We start from the raw sequence: 11023 nt of genomic DNA on the forward strand, positions 1-11023 counted from the left end.
CGGCTCAGCCAATCAGCGCTCCTTTTCTGGAGCATGCGCGTTGCAGAATAAGGGATCGGAAAGAGAAGGGTGGTGGGGCTGTGCGCACGCGCGGTGCCTCACTTCCGGGTCGGGGCGGAACGGGTGGTCGGCGTCCGTTGTGTCACATGTCGGCTCCGTTCGAGGAGCGGAGCGGGGTGGTGCCCTGCGGGACGCCGTGGGGCCGCTGGTACCAGACCCTGGAGGAGGTGTTCATCGAGGTGCAGGTGCCGCCGGGCACGCGGGCGAAGGATGTGAGCTGCAGCCTGCAGAGCCGGCGCGTGGCGCTGTCCGTATGCGGCCGGGAGGTGCTGCAGGTAGCGGCGGGCCGGGAGGGGCGGTTCGTGTGGCTGCGGCCTTACGGTGCACTGCGGGCCGGCGTAGCCTTAGCGCTGCCCTGAGGTTTTGTCGGCAGATTCGCTACGGGCGGCACGACTCCAGAGCGCCCCGAGCTGTGCGGTGAGACACCGGCACGCCGATGGGCGATTCTATGTATCGAATGTTCCGTTAAAATAAATAAATAACGTGCAGTAAACGAGTATGTCTCTGATAATGTTCAAGCCCACATGGGCAGAGAATTGGTGCCCTTATCCTTTGAGGTGGAACACAGTCAGGCTAGCAGTGCGTAGGGCAGTACGATTACAGGTGAGCTTGTGGCTGAGCTGCTTTTCCTGTTCTGTAATGCTGTCAATGTCTTTGCAGGGTAAACTTTTTGACTCTACGATAGCTGATGAAGGAACGTGGACTTTAGGTAATGACCTTTATCTGAGGTGACATCTGGGGGGGTGGTAGAACACAAAACGTGCTGCAGAAGAGTTTACCAGCACCGCCCCCTCCCATTCATTTTCTTCCTTGTTTCTTCTTATTCTATTTCAGTCTGTAGTTGTATGAAGGGACAGTTGTATTGCTATGCTAAGAAACTAAGGCAGTGCAAAAGTGCCAGGTGTGGGAACGCAGTATCCCATGGCTTAGGAACACTTTGCTGGGAGCGAACATTCGCTTCTCAGGAAATAGATTGCTGAAAGTTTGATTGCACGTACACTCCAAAGTTAGAGCAGTACAGCTGTGTGCTTCTGCAACTTTTATTTTTCTTATTTTTTCCCTTCTAATTTGTACATTATATTTCTGGGATAGGTGACAACACCTACAGTCCAAAAGCATCAAAAAGCAATTAAAAAATCAGGTGATGGTACTTAAAGAGCAAAAAGCCTCTCTAATTATTTGATAAATATTGCAAAGTGTTCGCAATGCTTTGATCTTTGAAAGCCATACATAATAACTGTACATATTCATGTTATTTTCTGATGGATTTCCATCAGAAATCCTAAGTGCAAAATGACCAACAGCGACTCCTCATCATAGTAATGGTGGCTTTTACAAGTAATAACCTTCTGTAGAGCTTGGCTTTAAACGTTTGGTTATTCCCCTGGCTGACCTATGTCTCATCCTATGTGTGACCTTAAATCTTTTCTCCATCACAGACCTCCCCCAAAGGTTTTATTTGGAATAGAGGTGCACCATAATGGTTCCACAAAACGACTGTTAGGTTTTGTAGGTCAGAAACTGAGGTATGGCTGTACAGGTTGTCTTTGCTTCCTGTTCATATTTTTATATATCCTGTTCATATTTTTATTTATTAGTAACCCCGTTTGACATTAAGAACTTAAACTATCTCAGAAAAATTCCTGTGCAACTTGGTGGTGAATTCAGCACAGCAACAAAAAGCCTGGCACACAGGGCACTAATGGTTGTTTTCTTTTTTCTTCATTCAATAGAAGACCGAAAACTGATACGAATTGTTCTGATGAAGACTAATCGAGATGCTGGAAATTGCTGGACATCTCTGTTAGAAAATGAATACGCTGCTGATCCTTGGGTACAAGACCAAATGCAAAGGAAACTTACGCTGGAGCGATTCCAAAGAGAGGCAAGTCAAAGGCCCCCACTTACTGCTTGTGTTTGGTGTTTGCAGATATGGGTTATGGTCACGAAAGCTGAGTAAAATTGTTCTGTAGTGTAGTGCCGTGGAAACAGATGGTACTTCAAGACAGAGATGTGTAAACACTCAGTATGTCAGTGTGCTTTCAGGAGGCTCTTCTGTCTGTAGCCTGTGTGAAGAATTTGTGAAAAATCAAGCGAGTTGCAGGGTGGTGTTTTAAGGTTTTGATCCGTAATTGTAACAACTTTTCACTAATGATAGCATACATATATTTCTGTTATTATCTTGAACTATGACATAGCTCTATGTATAATAAACTTCTAGCATCTTACTCTGTTGAATAGTTTGTATATAACATCAGGTGACTGAAACTAGTTAACTCAAAATTGCTCTGCCTTTTGACTAAACTTGCTTAAGTTATTCTGACACACCTCCAGTACCCAGCTCTTCCTATTCAGCTCTGCACTTTCAGAAACTTAATAGATGAATCAGCACTACAACAAAGATGACAATTTATATCTGAGTTTTTATCTAGCATGGGGGTACTTTTTTTTTTTTTTCCTCTAAAATTGTAATTTCAAGGCATGTGAAAAGGCAGAGAATTTTCTTAGAGTGTTCTTAATATTTCTTCACTAGGAAATCTAAGTGCTTGCCTGATGAAGAATGGCATTACAAAGGAATTTCAGCAGTGGGCAACTCAACTGTGGCAATTTAATGTTGGTTAACGCATTTGCCTGGCAAAAGAATTTCAGTGTTAGTAATCCAGTTAACAAGTTGTACCTGTATGTCCTTGTTAGAGTGGTAGAATATGAAAAGAAACATTATTTTATTTATTTCTTTATATCAGTTCTGTTAAGAATAATCTTTATACTAAATTTTTGTCTCTGTCAGAACCCTGGATTTGACTTCAGCGGGGCAGAAATTTCTGGAAATTACAGCAAAGGAGGACCAGACTTCTCTAGCCTTGAAAAATGAACTGTTTGCAACTGTGTTCCCTGGGAGCAATCACAAATTACACTGGAGGACTGGAATGTGTAACTGGTGAAGACTTCAGTGATCTATCCAGCAGATTGTTGGCAAGTAATCACTTCAGTGAAGAGAAAGGAGGTCTCTTCTAGTAGAGTGAAGAGGAAGTGTTAGTAGCTACCTTGTAACATTAACTTTCTAGTAACTTGCTAATGGTAAAGGAATTAAATACAGAAGAGTGTACACAGAAAATAACAAATGGAAGCAGAACATATCTTTCACCACAGTGAACTAGTGAGATAAATGTGCCACTTGTCTATGCAAGAATATCTTGTTCACTGTTGAAAATGGACCCTATAAGCAAGATACTTAATGCTTTTATTTAACATGCGACATGGAAGAATATCAGGAAGGCTTATTGAAATTCTGCTGCATAGCAGCCCTGTAAGAATCTGAGAGTGTTATTTTAAGAGTGTTTTAAATAAAGAAAACTACTGGATTTTGCCTGAAATGAGGTTTTACAATCCGCTGCACTGCCAAATATAATACTAGTGAGGAATGCCTGCTACCAGTGATTGGAGAAAACTGAGAAGTCAGATAGTCTGTATATAAATAATTGTGTGAATGTAATATCGTAATACATGAAATTTTCAAAGTAAGAGAATATAGCAACTTCTGAAAGGAGTAGTAAGTCCCTAAATAAAAAAATGATATATTTCATCTTTTCTGATACACAGCGCAATGTTTTGTTTTGTTTTTACAAATCTAAGAACATGCAGCTGTACATTTTGGTAGGTAGTTTAATGGTCACATCTTAAACTTAGCTATTGAATGATATAAGACTTCACGTGTGCCAATTTCTTATTTTCTACCTGTTCTTAGTGACACAGGTGAAAAGCCCTCCAACTGTGTTATGCAGGACAAATACTGTGGCAAACTGACTAACAGGAAAATAAAATGTGATCACTGAATCCTACTGTGTTCTGAACACTGAAAATACTGCCTACAGCTAGGTCCTAAGCAGACAGCTCACTGGTGGTAAGTTGCCAGCTGCTGTCCATCATATTATTGAACATGACTTTTACCACAGCATCAGTATTTTAGTTGGCATATGGCAAAAATGAAATGATACCTGGAAGAGGGCTTTCTTGTAGCAGCAAGCAAGCAATTAGTTCTCATAAAATAACCAGGTATTCTTCTTCTGCCCATGTAATCCTTACACAAATATATAGTAGGTCCAAACACCATGCTTGGGTTTTAGAAAATTTGCCTTCCTGTGCAAGCCAAAGTACAGTTTGTTATCAGATGTATCTTTACCACAGTCCTGGTTTAGAAGGTAGATAGTGTAGCTAAGGAATGAGTGAGACTGCTGCAAAAGGTAGAACTGAGAACAGAGATAATAAATAACTGTTAATGCTGCTTCAAAGTGCTGACATACTATTCAGTGCAAGAATATTTTACTTTACAGCAGATGCAGTTGTTTATACAGGAATGATTCTGTATCTTTTGCTTACAGAAATTCAGACTAGCATCTGATGCTTCTCTGCATGAACAGATAGTTTTACTGTATATTCTTTCAAAACCAAGTTTTCTCATATTTTCTTCTTCATGAAGTGGTGTTTTGTGCTTTACAAAGCATGTGTTCAGCCATTATAGCTTGCAATTGTTCTAGGAGGACAAGTTTAAACTATTTGGTTTGCTGCTTCTATTGTCTGCTGTGATTTATTTCCTGAATTGGAGTCCACTCAGTTTGCAGTTAATATCTCACCAGATGGTGGCTTGTGTTCCATCTTGCTGGGATTCCATCCCTTGCTTCCTAAATAAACCGTGAAAGATGTGACAGATGATAGAGTTGGATGTATGATAGTTACACAGTGACCTACTTTATGGGAAATAATACTGAGCAGTCATTCAAATTGCTCTTATATAAATGGGTAGAGGCCACCCTACAGGCATTCTTTCATACCTCTAATGCAAGATAAGGTCAGATAGTTCAAAGGACGAACTGCTTTTAATGGATGTGTTAGGCACAGTAGATGGCTAAACTTTAATCTAGTCACTCTGTGATGCTCAGCTCGATCCAAACACTGAAACCTTGGAATTAGGAATGTGGGTTCCTCCTTATCTTCAAGTACCATCTGTGTATTTACTACAATGCACAGAAGTACATGCTATGTACTGTTAGAAGCGGAGTGGCAGGTATTTGAAGTGAAATTCATACAGTGTAGTCTTTTGGCAGTCTGGGTGCACCAAATTGCTTGAGACACCAAAACAAACCGAGCCAAGCTGAAATAATTTCATTAAGCTTTCTTTTTTGTTTTTCTAGCCTTTCCCATTGCAGCTTCAACCCCTTAAACTACATCCTTAGTCTCTTATGTCTTGCACTGAAGTTGACCAGGCAGCATCCAGCTGTAAGCAGCTTTGTGGGCTTCCTACTAAAATGACTTGTAATACACTGGGGAAAAAAAAAAGTTACTCAATTATTTGCATTTCAATGTTTAATTGAAAGGTACATATCTTGAGACACGACAATACCAGCACAATTGCATGCTGCATCTTGCAACCTCCCAGTAGGCTGACTGCCCATCTGTCTACATCACTTGTGTTCCTTTCAGCACAATGCATATATTGCACTGGTGGATTGGAAAATGCAATTCAGTACTATGCAGCATAACCATTCCCATGAGTTTATGAGAAAGCTTGATTTGTCCAGTATGGAGCTTTGGTATGTAGTTTTCTGTGAGAAGTTTAACTAGTTTGAGAGAAGTGAAGAATTATCTCCTCATCCATTATTACCATAAAGGAGATGGATTTGGCAGGCTAGCTGGTAAGTCCACAGTATTCCAGACATGCACATTCCTTCCTTCTCCACTGACTCCATTCATACAACAACCAGTTTTTAACAGAACTCAAGGAGTCATAAGCAACATTCCCCCAAATCCTCATCCATCTTACATACAATAACATATTCTTCATGTTCACTGTCACGTTAGTACCAGCAGCATGATACACCTCAAGTACTGACTTAGTCTTCAGGGAAAATCAGCAATTTTACTTAGTAAGCTGTCAGACTATGGTTGCAAGTCTTCACGTTTTCCTAATCTTGAGTAGCCTGTAGGTAGCAGCACAGTGAAGCCTGAACATTTCTGACTGTACTTGTCCCTCTTGTTCAGTATCAGCATTTACTTCTTGTACAGTGGAATCCTGGCAAACTGATGCCCAATTTGGAGCAGATGCTGTGGTGCTTTCTCCCCAGCCAGCACTAGGTATTATGAAGTTACCACACACTTGCCCATAATCTCAGCAAACCACACCTCTTATATAATACCGATGTTACTGATGCACTCTTAATGACTACACAACAGGCACCACAAAACCTTATTTTCAGTTTGTGTCCATGGTAAAGGTGAGCACCCTACCCTGTAAGAACACAGGTGTGTGCTGCTATCCAAACAGCCTGTCAGCTGGACTGATGAGCATTTGTTATTCTATCAATGCTGAGTAAGGTGGTCTTTAGTTTGCCTGAGAAACTGAAGCACTGTGCTACTGCATACGTTTACCTAGTGTCAAGTAGTCTTTGGAAAGTGAACCAAGTTTTTTCAATTTAATATATAATTTTGCACCTGCACTTGCTGTAAAACAAGGTTAGATTACACAAGCTGCTCTACAAACTATAAGGTATTAAATTCTTTGCATCAGTATTGTGATATTTTACTGCTTAAATAGTAAATCGTCTAGTAAGACCAAAAGCTAACGTTAGGTATCATAGTCATGGAAAACAACATTTGCTGCAAGGAATTCTAGTCTGAACCACTATATATTCTTGCAAAAGTCAAGTTCTTCATTACTAAGATGTTTCTTGAACCTTCATCTGTCTATGAACAAGTTTCAGGCTGGTTTTCTCCTTTTATTGTACTCCTGTAAAACAAACAAACAAAAAAACCCATAATGAACAATCAACTCAGTAAGGGGATTTCTACGAGAATAAAATAAAGCATAAGACAGACATTAACACAGAAGAGACAACTTTTAAAGGTTTGTAGCCATTAGAGTTAAAGTCTAGATAAGGAAGTAGTGTGCAACTCTACAGTTAATCAACTGCAATATGCATAACCAAGTGAGTTTCACTTTACTAAATGAACAGCTAACCAACTCAAAGTGTATAAAGCTGTCTGTAAGTGGCTTCAGTGAACCAGAGCAAGAGAGATTGTAACAGGCAGCTGTTTTCTTTTAGATTCTTTCTGCAATAGGAGCAAGCTAAGTATTTCCCCTGCTTTTTTACCAGTTCTACTCCATATTTAAGTTTGAATGAGGTCGTAATGTCTGTAGAATGTATTTCTGCTCCCAGAACACATCAAAGCATCAGTTCCATTTCCAGTGTTCACATATTAGGTAGCCACTTCTTTAGGTATACCACGGGCTCAAGCATGAACATGAGAACAGACCAGCCTCTGTGACAGGCCTACTACATTTATGTTAACATCTCCAACAGGTTACCTATATGGAATAAGAAACTTTGAAACAGTTAACAGCTAATGACTTCTACATTGTGAGAACTGCTTTTACAAGTAGTTACCTATTATGAGCTGGTTTCTGGAATTGTAGGAAGGTGTGTTATTCTATAATAGCTATGCTTAAGCTGCCGTGCTGTACGTCCAGACACGATCCATTTTAATTTCTGGACATTTGGTTTGGAACACTTGCTTGAGGAATATTCTGTAAGGCACTTCAACACCAATTCCTTCCAGAAGGTCAAATCTCTGTTGTTTATCTAAATAGCAAGACAGAATCCCATATGTCACTAACTCATTACATCCTTAAATTACATGTGCATTTTTAGCTATTTAAGATAGAAAGCCAAACATCCCAAGCCAGATGGAATATAAAAAAGAAAAAAAGAAACCAGTACGCCAATAGAACTCCCCTTCCCCCAGTGAGAAAACCCCCGCATACATTTTTATTCCTGCACCCTGGAAAACTTTATCCATACCTTGGAATGCAACTGCAGAAATTCCAATGCCTCTGTCAACTCCAGTAGTTTTTGTTCTTCTATCTCTAGTGCCATAATAGACAGTGCTAAAACAGAAGGCTGGAGAGAGAAAGATAACATGACATTTTTGATCTACAACTTTAAAGTTTCTCTAGCCTCACTATTAGCTTTCAAGTTTACCTTAGCTTTAGAAAACATGATTCTGCAGTGACATGCCTTAAGCTGGGTCTCAAGTCTCTCAAAATTAAGGTATCTTTTCCTGTAATAAAAACAGATGAGACATTGTTGCACAAAAACACAATCTTTATCAAGACCACTCTTCTCTCTGGTGACAGTGACAGGACTTGAAAGAATGGCATGGAGCTACGTCATGGAATGGTCAGCTTGGGTGTTAGGAAAAGGTTTCTCACAAGAGGGTGGTGGGCATGGATTGGGCTTCCAAGGCAGTGGTCACTGCCCCAGGCTGCTGGAGTTCAAGGAGTTCAAGCTTTTGGACAACACCCTCAGAAATATGGTCTGAATTTTGGGTGGCCCTGCGTGAGTCAAGGACTTGAACTTGATGCTCCTTGGGGGCCTCTTATGACTTAGGATACTTCGCGATTCCATGGAAACAGAGCAGCTGTGAGAATGTTCTTTATTTAAACAAGGGCCTCATTTGTACCAGAAGAAGTGTTTCAGTCAAACAAGCATTAAATTTTGGCAGTCTTCATGCCCAAAATAAATCTTGTTTTACGGGGGAGAACTGCATCCATTCAGAAAAATGGAGTTTTAATGTTAACTATCAAAAGGAACTTTTTCTGAAATCTATTTTGAAATCTTTGCAGAAAGGCTTTACTGACACAAACTTGTTACACTATTATTGTTGAGAAATTTGTTTTGGGACTTAGAGAACAATACTCCCTAAATGACTTCACACACAAAAAAACATTTTAAGATAACATTACACCTCACCAATAATAAATTCACATTTATTATTAAGGAGGAAAGTTTTATTCTTTTCTTTTTTTTTTTAAACATCAAAAGGCCAATTACTTGACTAATAATCCCTGGCTGTTTTCTGGCATAGGCTCCCTGATTACCTGCAGCCATACCATAACACAATAAGCTTGAGATATTTTACCTTTCACAGCTTAAATTCTCATGAATGAGCGAATGATAAAGCTGTAGAAACTGGAAGGCTGTTGTTGCTTTGACTTTCCAAGAAAGCTTCTCCAATACGATTTTCTCCATTCTCATCATATCAGAAACAGTGAACCTATACTGGCTTATTCGGATTAAGTCGGTGGCTAAGGGAACATTTCTCTCTTCTTCTGTTGCTTTCACAGCTAGGTAGAAGCAGCTCAGTCCAACACAGCCCAAGTGTTTAGGCTGTACCTAAAGAAAAGTCAATGTTTTTAGTTACTTTTAAAGAGGGAAGCCTTTGATAAACCATCTCAATATGCAAGTACCAAATTATTTGTTATTTTAGGAGTAAAAAAAATTATGTAGAACTAGTTTCTACACATGCTTGTATAGGACCTAGAGTGTTGTACATATTGGCTTATATATAAACAAAAAATACTAAATTCTTGGGATATATATACATGTATATATATATATATATATAAAAGGGAACCACAGAGAATTTGTAAGGGCAGGTTTGGATTCAGAAGTCTTATACTCAACCCAGCCTTCTCATTTTTAGGGACATACATAGAAGAATAGGGACTAACATAGAAGAAAAGCTAGCATTTGTCTTGGACTAAGTGGAATAGCAGTAATCCTGTCTCGTTAGACAAATAACCCAGGTCAGCATGCCAAATACATGCAGAAGAATGGAATGTTAGCTAACTATTAATTTTATCTGATTAATAAATGCTGAACAGTATCCCAACTCTTGATATACCTAAGAGACACTACTAAACAGCAGTAAACTGAGAGCTAATTCAGCACCTTCTTGTGTATGTGCAACAGGCCAAACAGCCTGTCTTGATCTAAAGCAATAATAAGCCTGCGTTTCCAATGGGCACCTCCAGTTGGAACAGATGCCCTCTTCCTTCTCTTCTTCAGAGAAAGCAGCTTTCTTAGCACTGCTGAAATCCAACCAGGGAAAGCCATTTTTTAAGCTCTCGTGCAACTGGAATCTGGGAACGGAGCTTAACCTTTAACCATCTAAAAGCAAAGCAAGCCCTTCTAAATAACGGGAGTGAGGTCACAGTGAGGAGAAGCTATTGAGCTTATACTTTAAACAGCCGTACCTTCATTTTGGACAAGAACCTATCTAAGAAGTTGACAGCCAGCGAGAAGGTCTCCGTGTGGAAGCCGAAGAACTGAGTTAAGCTGAGCAGATCCTTCACTTCGAAGTCTCGCAGCCTCGCGGTCATTCGGAGGCCGTTGTCGTGGGCGGACTCGATCAGCCTCAGGCCGGAGCCCTTCGGCTGGCAGCGCAGCTCCTGCTCCAGGAGAGCCGTCAGCCGGTAGAGCAGCGCGCGGGCATCGCCGCTCACGAGCGTCTCGATCATCTGCAGCGACAAACGAACGAGCTGCAGCGGCGAACAACAACGAGCTGCAGCGAACCCGGCAGCCGCGCACGCGCCGCCCGCACAGGACATGCCCGGGCCCGTCCCCGCCCGCCTCGGCGCCGCACCGGGCGGCAGCAAGCAGCGGGGTGCCCTACTGTCCCGCTCCGCACCGCCGGCGATTCGGGCGCGGCGCGGAGAAGCCCGAGCCGCCGGCTGTTTGCTCCGACCCCGCGCCCTTACCTCGTCGCCGCCTCACTGCTCCCTTCGGCCGGAGGAGGGTCCCGAGGCGGTGCGCGCGACGCCGCGAGTTTGCTCTACACAGCTCTCGGCCGGCCGGGCGCCGAGCCCCGCCCGCACGCTGCCATGCGCCCCGCACCGCACCGCTCGCCTACACCTCCGCGGGCTCCGCTCCGCCCGGCCCGGCCCGCCCCGCGGGGCTGCGGATGATTGACGTGCAGGCGGGCCAATCGCAGCGCCCCGCCTTCTGCACGAGCGGCGCGAGCCCGGCGCTGCGGCTCCCTCTGGTGGAGGCGCCGCCACACAGTCGGTGTTGGACGCGAGGTGCGCTTCAGCTACGTCGTCTCCTGAAATTTTAGAGGTGTTATTTCG

At 42.2% G+C, this 11023-nt stretch overlaps 2 protein-coding genes across 3 annotated transcripts; one reads left to right on the forward strand and one right to left on the reverse strand.

The window, feature by feature from the left end:
• The first annotated feature begins 78 nt into the window (after window positions 1-78).
• NUDCD2 (NudC domain containing 2) lies at window positions 79-3894 on the forward strand. Of its 2 annotated transcripts, none has more exons than XM_048960411.1 (4): window positions 79-326; window positions 721-769; window positions 1794-1945; window positions 2849-3894. In XM_048960411.1, the coding sequence occupies exons 1-4, from the start codon at window positions 147-149 to the stop codon at window positions 2930-2932; spliced, it is 465 nt and encodes a 154-aa protein (XP_048816368.1). In that variant the 5' UTR covers window positions 79-146; the 3' UTR covers window positions 2933-3894. The 2 variants fall into 2 exon arrangements, with proteins under 2 accessions (XP_048816368.1, XP_048816367.1); XM_048960410.1 differs by having other exon boundaries at window positions 81-335.
• Window positions 3895-5340: 1446 nt separating this feature from the next.
• Window positions 5341-10816, reverse strand: CCNG1 (cyclin G1). Its single transcript, XM_048960409.1, has 7 exons — window positions 10655-10816; window positions 10151-10414; window positions 9034-9287; window positions 8094-8172; window positions 7914-8012; window positions 7500-7694; window positions 5341-6841 (listed from the first exon to the last, which is right to left on the reverse strand). The coding sequence occupies exons 2-6, from the start codon at window positions 10412-10414 to the stop codon at window positions 7503-7505; spliced, it is 888 nt and encodes a 295-aa protein (XP_048816366.1). The 5' UTR covers window positions 10655-10816; the 3' UTR covers window positions 5341-6841; window positions 7500-7502.
• Between the last annotated feature and the right edge of the window lie 207 nt (window positions 10817-11023).

Source organism: Lagopus muta, chromosome 14 (genome assembly GCF_023343835.1).
Source record: "Lagopus muta isolate bLagMut1 chromosome 14, bLagMut1 primary, whole genome shotgun sequence".
NCBI classification, from domain to species: domain Eukaryota; kingdom Metazoa; phylum Chordata; class Aves; order Galliformes; family Phasianidae; genus Lagopus; species Lagopus muta.

Bases quoted from the DNA above. Each gene is read 5' to 3' on its own strand.
- NUDCD2 (XM_048960410.1), top strand. From the start codon at position 147: ATGTCGGCTCCGTTCGAGGAGCGGAGCGGGGTGGTGCCCTGCGGGACG. The intron at 336-720 runs GTAGCGGCGGGC...ATGTCTTTGCAG, and splicing joins GCGGCCGGGAGGTGCTGCAG to GGTAAACTTTTTGACTCTAC. The intron at 770-1,793 runs GTAATGACCTTT...TTCATTCAATAG, and splicing joins TGAAGGAACGTGGACTTTAG to AAGACCGAAAACTGATACGA.
- CCNG1 (XM_048960409.1), bottom strand. From the start codon at position 10,414: ATGATCGAGACGCTCGTGAGCGGCGATGCCCGCGCGCTGCTCTACCGG. The intron at 8,173-9,033 runs GTAAAATATCTC...TTTTTATTACAG, and splicing joins GAGAATTTAAGCTGTGAAAG to GAAAAGATACCTTAATTTTG. The intron at 8,013-8,093 runs GTAAACTTGAAA...TTCTCTCTCCAG, and splicing joins TCATGTTTTCTAAAGCTAAG to CCTTCTGTTTTAGCACTGTC.